A 19,965-nucleotide genomic window follows, 5' to 3' on the forward strand; every position below is an offset into this window, starting at 1 on the left:
AACTATGACTTCACAAGAACTATGACTTCACAAGAACTATGACTTCAGAAGGATTATGACTTCAGAAGATTTATGACTTCACAAGAACTATGACTTCACAAGAACTATCACTTCAGAATGACAATTACTTCAGAAAGAACTATGTCTTCAGAATGACTATGACTTCACAAGAAATATGAATTCAGAATAACTGAAGTAATTTCCAAGGTCATGTTTATTAACATGTGTATGTCTAAAATGGTGTGACTAAATTCAAAAGTGTCTCTACCCAACCCCTTGCCTCTTTCCAGTCTGTCTCAGTTGTGTAATGTATCACACGTTCAGCATATCTCATACTTTGACGTTATAGCTTCGTAGCCAAGGCAACGTTAAACACGTAATAATACTTACATATATTCAAACCAACTGCAAATGCCACAGATACTGTTAAAACCGTTACCCAGAGACACATGGTTCCGGAATGTTGGTTCCTGGAAAACAAGTAGATTTGTATATTTCATGTACAATATGGTGAAAGTCAGAATGACATTCATTATGATTATGGGTGAATGATTATGGAAAGGGTAGTATTGCTTTCGTCTACTGCCTGTCACTAGTACCTACAACGGTGTCCATTGAAACCACTGCAGCGTGTTCCCTGAAATCTTTCAGATTAACAGATGACACCTTATTACATATGTGGATTAACGTATTATGGCGACAGAAACTGTGTAACGTGTGCAGTTTGTTGTTTAGCATCGCACTCGGCAATGTTCCAGTTATATGACGGCAGTGGGTATATAATCGAGACAATCCAGTGATTGACATCATGAGCATCGATCTACACATATGGAATGCGATGAATCCGGTTAGCAGCTTGAACAGCATATCATTCCCATTTATCCTGATGGTATTAAGACGGAACCTGTTTTCTTTAATTGCTGTCAGTGAGTGATCTGGGTTCAACGCCAATTACAGATATATCACGGCTTGTCAAATTAAATCTTTTGATTATATTTGTTTGTTTGTTGTTTAACACCGCACTAATATTCTAGCTACATGGCGGCTATCTGTAAATAATCTAGCCAGGACTAGACAAACCAGTGACCAACAGCATGAGCATCGATTTCAGGAATACGATGACACCCAAGTCAGCGAGCCTGGCCACCCGATCCCGATAATCGCCTCTTACAAGCATGAGTTACTGAAAACCAATTCTAACCCCTTTTTCCATACAAAACTTGAGATTGTTATACGAGTAGTTCGTAAAGGTAACAAAAGGAATGTGTTAGGAACAAATTCAGTTTGACGCGATGCCATATATTTACGTGTTTTTTCTTAAGAGGACAATTGACTTGCTTTGCGCGAATTTATGACGTCATTTATAGCTTTGACATATGACAATGAAATACTTCAAGCGCGTCACGTAAGTGAATGTGCTAATGACGCCCAGGTATACAGATATTTAATATTTCAGTTTATATTGTAAAAAATACAGGTGTAATGGTGTCAGTACAGATCCGATCATTAGATCGGTCACGTGCAATGTTATGTATGGATGTTAACTTATAATGGAGTCTAAAAGGTTTCAGAAAACCTGAAAGCATTGTAAATATTACCAAATTCAACATTCCATTGTCATTTTACATATATATGTCTTGGCAGTTCCCTCTGTCAAACGTTCTGTGTGTTCAGCGTAATCAATAAAGCTGGGCTGATGTACAGAGAGCGTGCGTGTGTCTCTTTCTTAATGGTGATCTATGGTTAAATGTTTCTCTAGAATCTGTGTTGGATGCGTAAACATACTTCCGAACCAAAATAGTTCGATTAATTGCACTTTCTTTACAAAAGTGACAACATTCGCGGGGTCATAAATTATGTAGATATTAATTCCAACAGTAGTAGCTTACGCTGGTGGTACTGGTAGGGCAAGGCATGTTTACTCTTTTCGTGAACACCTGGTGTCTTTACAAATGTTCCGTGACCTATTAATATATTCTCTTTAAAAAAAAGAAGGGGAACCTAACTTTCAAACTGGATAGGAAGTATAAGCGTTAACAAACTTTTTAAAGTCAAACGTCTTATGAATGCACAACCATCTCTCTTTATCACCACCTCTTGACACAACGCATGTGATGCACGTGCATGGGGTGTCATTCCTGGTTTTGAAGGTTTTCAAGAAGGTAGATAATTCACTATATACCATTAATTTAGAGAACGACCTACTGTACAAACAACTATGGTCATAAAGAAGGGCAAGTGGTGATGTACTCTCAAAACATTCATTATGATCATATCAACATTGATTGACACTGATATCTCCCATTTTGTTTCAATCGTAAATTAAACATTAAATTCCCCAACTTATTTAAGAGTATAACATTCACTGCCATTGCCCTTTTACGTCCAGGAGATAATGTTTGGGTGGCTAATCGACACGGGTTATTCTGGTTTCACAGTTTCTGGGCACCGACTCGTATTCGTTGTTTTCATCAAAATGGTTTCGTCAAACGGAGCGTTATGACACCACGCCAATAGAGTGTAAGATATTTCGGTTAATGAATTGTAGGATTATCATTTTACACAGGCCACGGTCTGATCAGATAATGTATGCCATTTTTAGATTATATTTGTAAATTAATACACACGGAAATCACATCAATATTTCAAAGAATTTATGTAAATGGTTTTAAACGATATTTCATTCAAGGATAACGTATGACACTGATGAATAGCTGACTCAGTAAAGAGACTATTTAAGCACGGGTCATGTGATCGATATCGACTAGAATACGCGACTACCACAATCATACACGTTTCCCTCATGAGTGTGTGTTAGGAGATATGATCAGTCTCGTACAGAAACCATTACCACAAAACGGCTGTTCACACAGACAGTGTCACGACACTGTTCCCAAACGGAGTTCATCACCGTTGTATTCAAATCTTTCTAAAACAATTTACCTTGTGTGTCAAGCTTATTGAGGTTGCTATTACCGCATCACACGCCGTATATAAGGTTATAACACAATATGTAATCAAGTTTTAGATACTAGTATATAAGCATGTATGACTATCTTGTGCAGTCATAACAAAATATCAATAAATATAATTATTAATGGTACATATAAAATGTATGTACCACACGATACAATGTCCATTTATATTGCATATTAAGACATTTGAGAATCTTTCAAAGTGTTATCTAACAACGTAAGGTCAGTACGATGAACATGAAGTTAAATGAAATGGCAACACAGTTTTGTCAAGAAGTTCCTGCTGATAACATATTGGCACTTACCTTCTTCACAGCGGCAACGACAACGATCTGTTACTTTACGTAACTGTCACAAAAGCGGCTAAACTGTTCAGTAAAATATGGAATATACATAGAACGACAAGGGAAGACAAGGGTACATCCTCCTCCACATTACAACAAGAACATCCAATATTAGTCAGTGATGGAGTTGCCGACATCGCGATCGATACCACCAACCCAGCAGACCGCTAGGTGGCAGTAGAGATGCTTATGTAAATAATGCCAAAATAAATACCCTGGGTAGAGAAGGCCTCGCATGAAGATTACAACCGATAATGTCTCAGGTATAAGCGTAATCTATAAATCTATACGTTTTCAGCGTATGGGAATCGTGAAATATAGATCGAAGACTCATTGTGAGAGTTACATTGAACTGTCGGTAATGCTGTTTTTTAATGAAGTGTTTGAAAAGGATGGTGCTTGATAATCGTTAAAGTGAATCTTGCCAACCACTTGTAGGAATCACCTGGAAGTTTTCACACATATTAATGTCACAGCAAATATTACGTATTTATACTCCTTAAACGATATGTATTTTAGGTGACAAATATTGTATTTGAGTCAAAGATGTGTTATTTGTATGGAGCTTGTTAAAACAGTCCCTTGTAGATGAACTAATTTGACTATTTATCGGACGTGATCCGACATTTATTGAATTGGTTCATTGCGTCAATACCGCCAGCCATTGCGCAAGGAAATATCTTATTGACAATAATATGGGGGTGGGGTTTCAAAACAGGAAGTGAACATGATTTTTATTATTATTCTTTAAAAAAACTTCAAAAATGCATTACTTTTGATTTCTAATATCCTTTACACAAAGGTAGATCCCACTGTGCTTATCGGACAAAATAATAATAATAAAATAATAAAGTCAAATAATAATAATTTCATTCTAAGCTCCTAGGGAATGAGCAGATTAAACTTCCTCATGAAACGCTAGAAGGGTAACAATCGCCATCTCTTCCTTCCGGGTACCCATTCACTGCTAACAGGGGCGTATATCGAAATGTGGTCTAAACAAACACCACCTGTGCATGTGTTTCAGAGTAAAACTGGACTAACTCTTAGAGGTTAAGCTTGCCAAACTATATATAATCCAGCGGTTCTTCGGGACCAAGGTAACTAATTACGCATAATTTGTGAAATAAATTACCAGACCGAAAATATTTTTCGAATCTACATGTTTTTCAAGTAAAAAAAAATAGAACTGTCTCATTTTTTCACAGCTCTTGTAACTCATCTTCACGTTGTGTGAATCAGACGTCTTGAATACTTCATGGCGTGTGTTGTCTCAACGCTCTTCAAGCAACTTATTCAAATCAATGAATTGACCCCGCCTGACCTCGACATGATGTTCAAGATCCTTATCTGTGGCGATGTGGGAAGTTGGAGCAGCTGACAAATACATCGCATCGACCGGGATATGGATAAGTGATATGATGAAACGTAGATTAATGTAAAGTAACGATTGTGTCAACGCAGACTGATTTCATTTGAAATTGACCCAGCCTGTTTTCAAAACCTCTATTTGCTTTTGGATGCGAATTATAAACAACACTAATTTACACAGAAATCTAAGACGTGAAACTGTTGGTTGGTTTGTTGTTTAACGCCGCACCCAGCAATATTCCAGCTATATGGCAGCAGTCTGTAAATAATCGAGGGAAGACAAGGCACAGTGATCAACAGCATGAACATCGATCTACACAATTGGGATACGACGACATGTGTCAAACAAGTCAACGAGCCTGACCACCCGATCCCGTTTGTCGCCTCTTACGATAAGCATGGGTTACTGAAGATCAATTCTAACCCGGATATTCACGGGTCAAAGTGAAACTGTACATGTAAAGCTCACATATGCTGGTTAGGGTCCAAGGGGAGCAGTCGTCTTTGGCACACCTAGATACGTCTTTCTCTGTATCAGATGGGTAGCCTAAAGGTTAAAGCGTCCGCTCGTCACGCTGAAGACCCGGGTTCGATTCCCAAAATGGGTACAATGTGTGGAGCCAACTTCGGGTGTCCCCCGTCGTGATATTGTTCGAATATTGCTAAAAGGGGCGTAAAACCACACTCACTCTCTCAGTATCAGAATAATATGGTTCGAATCCTATACCCCAACTATAGTGTGTTTGAAGTGGACACGGGGGCGGTGGGGTAGCCTTATGGTTAAAGCGTTGGCTCGTCACGCCGAAGACCCGGGTTCGAATCCCCACATGGGTACAATGTGTGAAGCCCATTTCTGGTGTCCCCCGCCGTGATGTTGCTGGAATATTGCTAAAAGCGGCGTAAAACCAAACTCAGTCAGTCAGTCAGTCAGTCAGTTGAAGTGGACACGCTCTGTCATTTCGGGCTTTCTTCCAAGCTAGCTAGGTGAGGGTAGCCAGGTGGTTGAAGCGTTAGCTAATCACGCCGTTCGATTCCCCACATGGGTACAAAGATTGTGTGAAGCCCGTTTCTGGTGTCCTCCACCGTGATATTTCTGGGATATTGGTAAAAGTGGTGTTAAGCTCAAAATACTCCCTGCTCACTCTAACCCGGAATCCTGGTAGCATAATGGTTAAAGCGTCCGCCCGTTCCGCTGAAGATCCGTGTTCGATTCCTAACATGGGTACAATGTGTGGAGTCCATTTCTGGTGTCCCCGCCGTGATATTGCTGGAATATTGCTGACAGCGGCGTAAAACCCAAGTCACTTCTTGTTGGACAAATCCCAAGCGTCAAAGGGATGACCTTCTACTACTACTTCTGCGGTATAATCACGACAGTGAAAGTGTAGTCAGCTGGTATCGCGATGGTGTGTTTGCCAACAACCATTGGATCGTCAGTGTCTTCCATCGGCCAAACTCAACCATTTCCGTAGCAGCGAAGCATATTTCTATTTCAAGCGGAAATTAGCGATCGTGTTCAGATTGGTATCTGTAATTCGTTAGCCAAGATTCGGTAAATTGTTCATGAATGTGAAAAATTATAAAATAATTTTCTCTAGGTTTTTTTTTCTGATAATAAATGATCAACCTTTTGCTAAACGGATAGCCAATGTCTCTTAAGGTGGAAAGTGAATTATGAAACGTAGACCTTCTTCAGATTTGTATCGCGCTGAGCAAATGCGGTGTATGGATTATACACTGATGCTTTAAGTACGTTCGCACCCTTTTACGAGAGCTTCATCAGTTCTCGTGTACAGAGCAGCACCTGGATCAGTTAAGGCCAACGCTTAACCTGAAAATGTTCAGGTGATGTGAAATTGAGTTTAACGTCGCACTTAAGAATACTTCACTCATATGACGACGTGCATGCGTGTGTATGTGTGGCTGCTTGTAATAGCCCAGACTCAAGCTGGTTTTATAGTGCTAGCTCACTGAGATACCATGCCGCAGTGAAGCATGAATACCCCACTCAGACACACATTATACTGACTCCGAGCAGACCAGTCCTTGTTGTACCCATTAATGCCGAGCGCCAGGCAGGGACCAACAAGTACCATATTTTAACGTCTTTTGGTATGACGCGGCCGGGGATCGAACCCGCGACCTTCCGTTCTCCGGGAGGACGCTCTAACCACTACACCACGGAGGCAGTCTGAAAATATTCAAGTTTGATAGAAACCAATAACACGATTTAAATTGAAAAAGAGCCATGGTGAGCTCAGAGGTTCAGACCTGAGGAAATCCAGACTTCTGGGATCTGGTTGAAGGCATGAGGTGACATGGATTGCTGGCGGATCAGATTTTTCATATTCCGCCATGGCGTAGCTTAAATATCTTCGCCTCTAACGAAATGTTCACGTATTTCATCGAAAGATATTCAAACAGGAAAAGTCACTGGTTATGTTCATCTTGTAAAACCCCCGCTTTTATAAGTTATCACTAGCGATGCAGCAGCATTGCCCCAGGTGGGGTTCACCTCGTTAGGTGTCGGGAATGTGCACTTTCAGGCGAAGGAGATATGTGTTGCGGCATGATAATGTTCAATAGCTCACTTCCTGTGAATACCAAAGGGGTTTGTGTCGCAAAAGACTGGCATCAAGGTATATATTGTCACTGACGGGGAAAACCTGGAAATACTGTTTGTTTGCTGGTTAACGCAGCACTCAATATATGACGGCGGTCAATAAATAAGCTAGTCTGGACCAGACAATCCAGTGATTGACATCATGAACATCGTTCTACGCAACTGGGATACAATGACTTGTGTCAACCAAGTCAATAAGCCTGGCCACCCAAACCGTCTCATCTTACAACAGGCAAATACTGGAACATTCTGGGAAGTATATAACGGCAAGACATGTAGTCTTGTCTCATTACCACAAAAGGCGACTATGCTTGTCGTAAGAGGCGACTAACGGGATCGAGTGGTCAGGCTCGCTGACTTGGTTGACACATGTCATCGGTTCCCAATTGCGCAGATCGATGCTCATGCTGTTGATAACTGGATTGTCTGGTCCAGACTCGATTATTTACAGACCGCCCCCATATAGCTGGAATATTGCTGAGTGCGGCGTAATACTTAACTCACTCACTCACAGTCCCTGAACCCCATTCTTTTCAAGTACTGCTCCAGCCCTCCCTGCAATGATAAAAGTCCTAAATGAAGCAAGTCTAGATTCCCTCAGTTTCTGAATTTCCCATTTGACAGAGGCTCCTTTTTTAATCTTAATGGGTTTATTTGTTACTATCAAAATTATATACGCGTATATATTCAGAGACTAAGCGTTAGTCTGGACAACATGCTGTAGATGGTTATCTGGCAGTTAATGATTCAAGCTGTTATGTACTTGTGGCAATGAAGCATTGTGTCCAGTCAATCCCAACCTGGGTCTCCATTTAGGTGCATATGGTCTTGAAAATTCGCAGTCAGGGACATTCATCTGTTACGACACCATATAATAACTTTGGTTTGAATTCCAGGTTTTTTCCAATTAAAATTCTTGGTTTATCATCAACAGACCCCTGTTCTTGATTTCACCAAACTGGTGAACTGGCAATGATTGTTGCACTTCGGGCTTCCTTCATAGTACAAGCTGAAGCCTCTGATACAATACAAATATAGTCTGTCTGCCTCACCCCAATGAATATATTGATAGGAGTCCTAATCAAGTCGAGAATGAATTGACTAGTCTAGATAGCTCAGCTCTAGTACTTCCGATTGTTCTTTGCTCCATGGGGCGGTGGGGTAGTCTAGTGGTTAAAGCGTTAGCTTGTCACTCCAAAGACCCGGGTTTGATTCCCCACATGGGCATAATGTGTGAAACCCATTTCTGGTGTTCCCCCGCCGTGATATTGCTGGAATATTGCTAAAAGCGGCATAAAACTAAACTCAGTCAGTCAGTCAGTCTTTGCTCCATTTGTGTTTTTAGTAGATAAATGTTTTTTTCATATTAAAATAGCTTATTTCAGTATCTAAAGGCCAGTCTAAGAGAAATTCTGTTCCATTCAGTGTTTTAACCAAACTCACTTTGATCCTTGATGTGTCAACACCATACCCTCAACTAAGTAACAATGGAGACTAGGAAGAAACAAGTCGGTATGTATTGTTGTAAACAATTTTATTGTCAAAAAATATATTATCCGAGTCTTCTGTTTTCTCCCATTGTAAAACCAGTTGATACAACATGGACTATGAATGGATGAGTGACTGATGACATGGAACAACCATCTACTGGTATGAACAGTCACGTTGATATGCACAGACCTTCATATGGCAAGTCATACAAAGTCCTGTGACAAGGGTACCGATATTACTCCTTTAATGTTAAAGTCCTGTGACAAGGGTACCGATATTACTCCTTTAATGTTAAAGTCCTGTGACAAGGCCACCGATATTACTCCTTTAATGTTAAAGTCCTGTAATCTGTTAATGTTAATTTGTAATTATTACAAAAATCACATAAGTATAAACATGTTCTTAGATCATTTTCCATTATTAAGAAAAGATGAAAGAGGACTGAGACTAGCTGATCCCAGAAGGCTGCGAGATAATACCAGAATTATCAGCCAGAAACCATGATGACAATTGAGCAAACATTGTCCTGCATTCAAAGATTACATGAGTTGTAAGGTCCATTGGAATAATCAGACAAAGGTTACCACACCTGTTCTGGGGAAGGTCACGTACACAACCAGTACTGTCACAATAACCAGTAGAATATCAGTACTATGACCGTGGACAGTACAGTATCAGTAACCGGTACACCACCAGTTCTGTCACAACAATCAGTACACTACCAGTACTATGACAGTAACCTCCAGTACTATGACAGTAACCAGTTCAGCATCAGTAGTGTATCAGTATCCTGTACACCTCGAGTACTATGACAGTAACTGGTACACCTCCAGTACTATGACAGTAACCAGTTCAGCATCAATAGTGTATCAGCATCCTGTACACCTCGAGTACTATGACAGTAACTGGTACACCTCCAGTACTATGACACTCGAGTACTATGACAGTAACTGGTACACCTCCAGTACTATGACAGTAACCAGTTCAGCATCAGTAGTGTATCAGTATCCTGTACACCTCCAGTACTATGACAGTAACTGGTACACCTCCAGTACTATGACAGTAACCAGTTCAGCATCAATAGTGTATCAGTATCCTGTACACCTCGAGTACTATGATAGTAACTGGTACACCTCCAGTACTATGACAGTAACTGGTACACCTCCAGTACTATGACAGTAACCAGTTCAGCATCAGTAGTGTATCAGTATCCTGTACACCTCCAGTACTATGACAGTAACTGGTACACCTCCAGTACTATGACAGTAACCAGTTCAGCATCAATAGTGTATCAGTATCCTGTACACCTCCAGTACTATGACAGTAACTGGTACACCTCCAGTACTATGACAGTAACCAGTTCAGCATCAGTAGTGTATCAGTATCCTGTACACCTCCAGTACTATGACAGTAACTGGTACACCTCCAGTACTATGACAGTAACCAGTTCAGCATCAGTAGTGTATCAGTACCCTGTACACCTCCAGTACTATGACAGTAACTGGTACACCTCCAGTACTATGACAGTAACCAGTTCAGCATCAGTAGTGTATCAGTATCCTGTACACCTCCAGTACTATGACAGTAACTGGTACACCTCCAGTACTATGACAGTAACCAGTTCAGCATCAGTAGTGTATCAGTATCCTGTACACCTCCAGTACTATGACAGTAACTGGTACACCTCCAGTACTATGACAGTAACCAGTTCAGCATCAGTAGTGTATCAGTATCCTGGACACCTCCAGTACTATGACAGTAACTGGTACACCTCCAGTACTATGACAGTAACCAGTTCAGCATCAGTAGTGTATCAGTACCCTGTACACCTCCAGTACTATGACAGTAACTGGTACACCTCCAGTATTATGACAGTAACCAGTTCAGCATCAGTAGTGTATCGGTATCCTGTACACCTCCAGTACTATGACAGTAACTGGTACACCTCCAGTACTATGACAGTAACCAGTTCAGCATCAGTAGTGTATCAGTATCCTGTACACCTCCAGTACTATGACAGTAACTGGTACACCTCCAGTACTATGACAGTAACCAGTTCAGCATCAGTAGTGTATCAGTATCCTGTACACCTCCAGTACTATGACAGTAACCAGTTCAGCATCAGTAGTGTATCAGTATCCTGTACACCTCCAGTACTATGACAGTAACTGGTACACCTCCAGTACTATGACAGTAACCAGTTCAGCATCAGTAGTGTATCAGTATCCTGTACACCTCCAGTACTATGACAGTAACTGGTACACCTCCAGTACTATGACAGTAACCAGTTCAGCATCAGTAGTGTATCAGTATCCTGTGCACCTCGAGTACTATGACAGTAACTGGTACACCTCCAGTACTATGACAGTAACCAGTTCAGCATCAGTACTGTGGCAGTAATGTACACCTCCAGTACTATGACAGTAACTGGTACACCTCCAGTACTATGACAGTAACTGGTACACCTCCAGTACTATGACAGTAACTGGTATATACACTCCTTGTTTCGTGAGGAGAAACTGAGATCGAACATGTCAAATCACAAGTTCTGTCATGAGTTTTTGGTTAAACAAGAATTAACAAATCCAAAGCACAGCGTAACAGATCAATATCCCAAATGTACAGGAGTCTACGGATATTTTGTTCATATTACACATCCAACATTTGTCATAACCCTTTGAATCCTAATGTAAATGTACATGGAAAACAAGAGATATTGTTCCGAGAATGGTGGATACAAAGCTGTTTATACTGTTTGCTGTACTTTGCATTTCAAACGCAACTTGAGAGATTTTACTGACATTAAAAATAATTTACAGTGAATACTTAAAATAACTAGTTGTTTCAGTTGTCAAAATCCACAAAATTCTCCTGTTTTCATTATGGGACTTTTACTTTGTTATTGTACATAAAATGGTAACAAAGTGTAAATGAGAAAATAACACAGTACTCACATTGCACACAAGCCATAAGCTACGCAAGGAGCTAACATATGTCATCTATAAGTCACAATTAATTCTTACCATCATATTACCATTACAAACAAACTAGCGACCAATGTTTGTTTGAAGGAATGGGCTCGACCAATCACACTGTATAACAGAATCAAAATGTTTGATGTTGAATAAATAATTTAATAATTTGAAATGTTAAATATCAGCAATTAATACTGTTCGGCTGCGTAGATATTAAATAAATGGTCAAGTTGTATGTCACGTCACTTGTGAATATATGATGATAAGCATTTCTTGTGATTTACCGATGAAAAACAACATGATAAAAATATGTACAATATGGCCCCGATTCATTAAGGCTTAAAACTTTGTTCATGATATGGCTGAAAAGTCAAAGAGTGCTGATTATGCATACAAAAGTATCAAAATTAGATCGTGAATAAATAACACTGAGTGAAAACCTGCTAAAGCATTGTGACTAGAACATGCGGACGTAGAGTTGCAATGGCAAACAGAGATGGATCTGTATGTATCAGAGATGAATCATTGCAGAATTCCAGAGTTGCCATCCCAAATAAAGTGATCAGAGCTGAGAAACTGTCGCAACCTCTTACTTTCACATAGGTTGACGACAGTTGCAAAGCCAAGATTGTTTGGTAGAAGGAACACAACAACTTTCTAAATCTGCCAATCCTTGGAAGTTCCATCTGAATCACAGCATTCTTTCAAAAGGAAATGGCAAGAAAACTGATAACTCATATTTCTGAACAATAAGCTTGCAAAGACATGAGATTCTCATATTCCCATGAACAAGAGAACTATTTACAGCCATAAACAAGAGAACACAAATTCATGCAATTCAAATAAATAAATTATTTAAGAATATTTTCTTGATAAATATCAAATGTCACATTTACACCTGAGCAAAGTTCAAAGGCGATCTTAGCACAGAGACAAAAGCCATGGTGCAAAGTTCACTTTGTGAAACAAAACCCAGATAAATAATGACAACAAAGATGTCCATACTCTCTTGAATCCACAGGGAAGACTAAGAGAAAGTAACTCATAGCTAAGCATGTATTCAACTTTGTCAAGAAAACAATATTTACCACAAGTATACAAAGTGATGTATGTAATATAAGTGAAAACAAGTGCATGCCTGAAAACATCTGAAACTACTGGAACAAGTCCAACTTGTTATTTATTTAATTCAGAAAGGATTATCATTTCTGTGTCTGCAGCTGTGGGTGAAGGAGTGAGTGAGTGAGTTTAGTTTTATGCCGCTAATATTCCAGCAATATCACGGTGGGAACACCAGAAATGGGCTTCACACATTGTACCCATGTGGGGAATCAAACCCGGGTCTTCGGCGTGACAAGCAAACGCTTTAACAAGGCTACCCCACGTCCCTGTGGGTAAAGGAATCAAATGTACATTGGTTCAGCTGGAGATGTTTTTATTAGACAGTGAAATCAAGTAAAACCAGTCTGTAGAATTCCATGTCTGGATTAGTGACTGTCCAGTTTAACAAATAACGAGTACAGATTCATGTCTTATTGTACTAATGAAAGCATCCCCAGCATAAATCTTCAGATTAGCAGGGTCCATACTAACAAGGATTCTGTTTGTAGGACACTGCTTAATCTAGATGTATTCAATGGACTCAACACAGATGGAAATGAATACTTTTTTAGTGTCAAGCACACTGTGATAAACAAGCCCAAATCTAGGACAAAATGTTTGGGAAAATTTGGTAATGAATGTAGTACACAGTTGTTCATGAAATAAATATATCAACTGTCTTCACATTGAAGAAAAAGTATTTTAAAAAATCTAAAATATCATACACTATTTTATAATGTTTAACAAAGTTCTTCTAAAACTTACAAGACTAGAATCAACATGAAAGAAAAAAGCAGTACAATGATCATTGGTTCATTTATATATACATCTACCGGTTTAATACAAAATTGATAAAAAGCCCTCAGAGATCTCCAATATGAAAGTGTACTACCACCAATATGACAAGATGCCTCACTGGGTCAAAATATAACAGCCGGTCATTATTATATCCATGCACAAATACATGATAACTTTGATCACAAATCTGAACAGCATGTTCTCTTGTTCTGATTAAAAAAATAATAACATTTTTTAAAATCACATAATTCCTTAATTGATAATACCTGGTGCATGAATTAATTAAAGGTATTTAATCATCGTCTTTCTAAAAATTCTGTAGAACATATATTGGACTGTAACTGTCTTGATGTTCTCTACGCTGATGTGAGATACAACAAAGAGATCGATAAAGCCAACAATGTATTTGGAAGCCCTCATTTCATTCTTCATGGTTTAATGATCCAGTTCTGTCAGAAGTGTACACTGAAGTGTACCATCGTGTGATTAATATCTTTGGTGGCACTGCATAGTTCTTTATGCCTGTTTCGTTATTGATGGTAGTTTTGTATTAAAGGTTGATAATACTGATAAATATTTTACCCATGTTGACATGTTGTTTGAAAAAGTATGTGTTGAGATATTCTGGTAATAAAAGAATTAGTATACATTAGTGAAACCTATTTGAAAACATTTGGTCCAATAGTAGTAGTAGTAGTAGTAGTAGTAGTAGTAGTAGTAGTAGTAGTAGTAGTAGTAGTAGTAGTGGGTGGATATTGAGGTGACTGGGGCCTAGAAGGCCTACCCTGCCAGTCCAACAGTAGTAGTCATAGTAGTAGTAGTAGTAGCAGTAGTAGTTTGTGAGGATGACTTGGCCACAGGAACAGTTTGGTCCATATCATGAGTTATCTCCCTTACATTATACTCAGCGATTCATCAATGACTATGGAGGCAAGGATGCCTGTATTGACGAAGCTGTCTCAGGGATTACATTGTCATAATTATCAGAGCGATCTTGTCAATGTGTAATATCATTACTCCTAGAGTTAATAAAAATATAATATATTGTTTTTAAAATATAATACATTACTTTAACCTTGTGCTAATTAGGTTGTTAACTCTTGATGGACATAACAGTAAATTAATGAACAGGTGCTCCATGTGTGGTCTTCTGAATCAACAACTACAGTGAGAATTGTAGGTCAAATATTTAGCTCAAAATGTCATGATGAGAAGATGCACCACAATGCCTTAGGATCACAAAGCTATAGTGAGTGAGTGAGTGAGTTTGGTTTTACGACGCTTTTAGCAATATTCCAGCAATATCACGGCGGGGGACACCAGAAATGGGTTTCACATATTGTACCCATGTGGGGAATCGAACTCGGGTCTTCGGCGTGACGAGCGAACGCTTTAACCATTAGGCTACCCCACCGCCCCCACACAAAGCTATAGCTTCACACTACGTTTACACACATGTATATATCAAAGTTGTTTCATGAAAATATAATATTTAACAATTTGATGAAGGTGAGTAAAAGTGTAAAATCTTTATAACAGTATAGAAACAGGAACATTTCACTAAAGAGTGAATTATTTGTGCATACTCTGTTGTGTAATGAGCTGTTTATAAAGTCGTAACAACGTTGTGAAAAATATACTCTTTACACAAACATTTGATAACATCATCAATAGTTTTGTTGTTCATGTGAGAAACCCTTCCCAAATGGAATCATAGAAGTTACATCGGATTATAATACAGGGATACACATTACAATAGATAAATGTTGAATTCTTATAAACGATGTGTATAATACTATCACCACTATTTACTTACAAAATGTCTTGATCTAAGTTACATATTGCAGAGTATCAAATGTTTCTCTATTTCAACTGTACAACTATTTCAACTATTTTCCATTCAAATTGATGAAAAAATAAATTGTTGCCATTGTGGTCCCATAAATGTTATGCAAATTGCAACTTACATTACTGGTCTCTGATCTTGGTACAAAAACAATACATTGTGCAATAAGATTCAATGATTACTCAGTAATACTACACAAATATACAACTCTCCAAGTAATACTTACTGATTTATTGCTAGGTTTGTGTTAAATAAATGCAAATGTTTGCACTCATTAAATGATTTTTATCACTTGTATATCCTACACCATCCTCATCTTGTTAATTAGTAAGCTGAAATATCTTCGCTACCATCGGCCCAGCAATGGAATAACCAGGCCAAAGGTCATATACCACTGTCCAGACCAGGGGCTGTTGTACAGAGCGATCTTAGCGCTAAGGTGAAGGTAACTCCCATACCTTAACATAGACTTATGGTAGTGTTAGTGCTATGGTTGTTTGTACAACAGCACCCTGAAGATTACACAAGATATATCATGACGTTGTAGTACTGAAGTTTACATTCACAACCATATCCTTGGTTAATATAAGCACTGTCACACTGGTCTCCTGATATGTTCAACATTGTCTGATTATAACTCGGATGTATGGATCATGAAGCTTTGCATTTAGAAGAGAAACATGAGAAATCCACATTTTGATTGCTCAAGAAATTCGCGAAACAATCAAAATGAAACTTTTTGGTCACAATGAACATACAGTAGAAGATGGGCTTATACTAACAGTTACGCATACTAAACATATGTATAGAACAGTTGGGATGAACTATTTCAGAAGTCATGCAATGATTTCTCATAGTGAACAGCAAGTTAATTTATTGGCAAGTACAACTGATTATCCTATCATCGCTACAGTACATTATTTGTATTTGCAATTCCTTGAATTGAATAACAAATGCACTCATGAACAAGGGAGATAACTCTTCTGTGCAGATACAAACACCATCATCAAGCAAGTAATGGGCTTGCATCAGATACACTGAAACATCATGTTTATTGTAATAAGGATGTTTATCTAAAGAATTTTCGCCCTTGTTCATCACACCAACCTCCAAAAGCCATTAAAAGGTTGAAAAGTTATTAAGTGAAATGTTTTTCATAATAAACTATAAATGACATGACTAGGTATTGAAATCAAATGGCAGACAGGGTTTCACAAGTAACACTCTATGTCAAAACCAGTTCAATTTCACCAGTCCTTTGGAGTTATTGTTACCATGTTTTACTATACATCCTTTATTGTGAATCCACTACATTGTACTAACAAAGAACAGAGAAGTAGTTGTTCAACTCAAATGTGTCAAAGAGACAGAATAGTAGACTGTCAGAATTGAAACCTATGTACAAGATGTTAAGGTCGCACATGCAGTCTTCGATGATGATGAACGATGATTTCTTGATTTCTTGCAAGCGTGGGTTGGACGTATGAAATACTCTTGCTATCCCTCTTCACAGCTGATGCAAAATCTGAAAATATTCAATAATTTCAAAATTTACTAAAACATATGGGTTTTGATGTTTTAAGGACAGCAAATGGAAAGGTAAGAAAGATCCTGGACACTTTATGTGAGAAAGTCTTTATGAGATATTAACTGTCTTAGAAAGGTAAAAGGAAATATATGGTGTATGGGTGAAGAGATGATCACACCTACCTGTTTACTGTCACCAAGGGTGCTCCTGTACATGTTAGTCTACTTCATCCGAAAGGTTGTCTGCATTGTCCTGTAAAAAAAGAACTGGATCCTTGAAAATAATCATACATAGAGGACGCATACTGTCATGGCTCAATCTTCTACCCAGAGTTAGTGGGTAGGGGATAGTCGAGCCGGTACCTCTGTCACATGCAAGGAAGATGAGACAAATTATCAGTCTATTTAACAGAATGCAATTGGTTTAAATCTATTTCATATTTTAAAAGTCTACACATTTAGACAAATGTACATTATGAAATGGTTAACTTTCATTCAGAAAATATCATTAAACATGAAAAACTATCTCTGTTTACATTTTTATTCTTTGTTTAAAATTGTTGTACTGTTCCCATCGTGAAATGAAAGCCCTACAGCTAGTTAGTGGTGTGGTATCTTTGTGGAGTTAAAAATACATCATCATATATATACTCAACAAAAAAGGTTAAGGACTGCCCCAATTTTCAATATTAAAGTATTTAACAGTTCATATTATGATCGATATAACACTGAAATATTGAATATTGGGGTGGTCCTTCACATACACCTCGCTCGCTGCCATAATTTAGTAGCACATATTAAGAACTGTGCAAAACAATATGTACTTTGCACAGAAAGGCTTCCACTATTGAAGAAATCCAGATATGTCTTTTAAAACAGTTTAATGCAAGGCTTAACCCATTTGATATTTTCATTGATAAACATAGGCTTCATCTATGACCTCAGAGTCTCTTGGAACTCGGTGTCATGGCAGTAAAAGCCTCTGGTTGACTGGTGTTGAAAGAGTTAATGACAAGGATGTAAATGGCTTAACGTGGTCAGAAGTGAAGGATTGATTGACTATAAGTGGGTCATCCCGGTGTAATCTGACCATGCACACACCACCAGCTGACCCTATCCAAGCAGGCACACTGCCAGTAGACAGACAGCTATTATCAGATTATGTCATTATCAACTGTAGTGGGAGCACTAGTTCCTGTTCATCTATCCTGTTCACTGACTAGACGTCTACAAAGGCACACATGATCTTGTTCTCCTTATATCAACATTATGAAGCAAAAGTGAATCACTGAATAAATCATGCTCAATAATTGCACTGTCATTGTCCTCACTTTAATTTAGACTGTCATTGCAGATGTAACGTTGTTGCCCTTTGCTAAATTATGTCAAGAAGAAAGATGATTAATCGTGTCAACAGAATCATTATTGAAAATCTGATTACTGACTTCATCATGCTAATTTAATCTATAACATTCTTACTTTAAACATATTTTATTCAAAATGAAATGGATTGGGCACAAGTTATCCAACTTAGGAGCGCCCTTTCCCAGAAGTTACATATGTCATATTTACAATATAAAAACATTGACAACAGGGGTTTGTGGAAGGAATTTACAAGGTATTTAAAAGGAAGTGTATAGTATATACAAGAATAAACCTACAAAAATCTTCAGTGAGCTTAAATATATCTATGTACATGTTCAAATAATAATTCATTTTCATATAGTGATAGTGTAACATGACCAAATAACAATAAATCTAGATTAATGGGTATGCAATGTTTTAACGACAGTATTTACATTTGCAAACAAATCTTTACGTTGCGTTGTGTACAAAGAACATTCTAAAAGATAATGCCATGAATTTTCACAAGAACAACCACAAGTACAAGAAGCATAACATTCTTACATCTGATAACTTGTCAAACTGTTAACAGTGATTGATGCACCCCATCATGCTATTATTTACGGCTTGTTAGCAATTCTATGAATTCACTTGACATCTTATTTTCTCACCTCATCTATCACTGGAGGAAATATGATCTTGGTCATATAATGTGACTTGCTTGATTGCATGTCATTATTCCCTAGTTTCATGGATTGATGCTCATGATGTCAATCCTTGATTGTCTTGTCCACTTGATCATAACAGACCATCATGATAAAGATGGAATACTGCCTGTATCCTATAGCGCCATTATCATGGTAAGATGTACTTTGAAATGTTATGAACATCTGAATCTTATTAAAAATATTATTATTAATATTATCCTCACATAAATGATTGTGACAACCATCAAGATTAAGGGGTAGGTTTTTTCATGTAATTCCCCAATTCACTTAAGATTGCATAAAGGAATCTACAGTTTGATACAACCTAGATCAAAATTTTGATGCTGCAGTTTGGGAGGGTTAATTCTGGCAATATCTTTGCACAACTCAACACTAAAGTACTGTCGGAAATAGAAAAACTGCTTTTAGGCTGTTATTCTGTATCCCTAAAATTTACACAACTTCAAGTAGCATATGTTGAAATAACCCACATCGGCCTAACTGGGCGTTCAGTGGGATGTGTAATAGGATATCTAGAAATGCATGTTTACTCGTAAAATCGGGCAAAACTTAGAAAAAATACGAATAACTGCTGAAAACAATAGATCAGACTATAGATGGCAATAAGGTCGCTCAGCCAGGTATGAAATGGACCCGTCGCTGCCTGGCTGAAATGCAGGTGCTGCCCTACGAGGTACAAGGGGTCATCTCAAAGATATTTTATGCTTTTTTCATGTGTATTGAATATGTCTCATCTATTGATTATCATCTTACGTGTCTTTCATAATGTTTATATTGAGATATGTAAAACAATATGATCCCAATAGAAAAGCTTAAATCAACTATCGTATTAAATGTCTCAA

At 38.1% G+C, this 19,965-nt stretch overlaps 2 protein-coding genes and 1 long non-coding RNA gene across 6 annotated transcripts in view; all 3 read right to left on the bottom strand.

The window, feature by feature from the left end:
- LOC124271818 (glutamate receptor ionotropic, delta-1-like) overlaps window positions 1-3,492 on the bottom strand; it is a 41,763-nt gene extending 38,271 nt beyond the window's left edge. Inside the window, exons 1-2 of the mRNA XM_046706968.1 lie at window positions 3,281-3,492; window positions 391-470 (exon numbers count right to left, since the gene is read on the bottom strand). Of these exons, the coding sequence (XP_046562924.1) occupies window positions 391-451 (61 nt within the window). The 5' untranslated portion in view covers window positions 452-470; window positions 3,281-3,492. The remainder of the gene's footprint in view (window positions 1-390; window positions 471-3,280) is intronic.
- A 5,780-nt stretch (window positions 3,493-9,272) lies between these two features.
- Window positions 9,273-14,385, bottom strand: LOC124271820. Of its 4 annotated transcripts, XR_006897149.1 has the most exons (10): window positions 11,270-14,385; window positions 11,127-11,211; window positions 10,721-11,068; window positions 10,634-10,662; window positions 10,547-10,575; window positions 10,286-10,488; window positions 10,112-10,227; window positions 9,938-10,053; window positions 9,764-9,850; window positions 9,273-9,631 (listed from the first exon to the last, which is right to left on the bottom strand). It is a non-coding gene; the product is annotated as an uncharacterized LOC124271820 (long non-coding RNA). The 4 variants fall into 4 exon arrangements; XR_006897148.1 differs by lacking the exons at window positions 10,634-10,662; window positions 11,127-11,211; window positions 11,270-14,385 and having other exon boundaries at window positions 10,721-11,116; XR_006897146.1 differs by lacking the exons at window positions 9,273-9,631; window positions 11,127-11,211; window positions 11,270-14,385 and having other exon boundaries at window positions 9,738-9,850; window positions 10,721-11,116.
- Window positions 14,386-15,046: 661 nt separating this feature from the next.
- The window catches only part of LOC124271819, a 36,891-nt gene continuing 31,972 nt past the window's right edge, over window positions 15,047-19,965 (bottom strand). Inside the window, exons 3-4 of the mRNA XM_046706969.1 lie at window positions 17,235-17,304; window positions 15,047-17,049 (exon numbers count right to left, since the gene is read on the bottom strand). Coding sequence (XP_046562925.1) covers window positions 17,269-17,304 — 36 coding nt within the window. The 3' untranslated portion in view covers window positions 15,047-17,049; window positions 17,235-17,268. The remainder of the gene's footprint in view (window positions 17,050-17,234; window positions 17,305-19,965) is intronic.

This window comes from Haliotis rubra, unplaced genomic scaffold, assembly GCF_003918875.1.
Source record: "Haliotis rubra isolate DU_JTF1 unplaced genomic scaffold, ASM391887v1 Scf1637, whole genome shotgun sequence".
NCBI lineage: Eukaryota > Metazoa > Mollusca > Gastropoda > Lepetellida > Haliotidae > Haliotis > Haliotis rubra.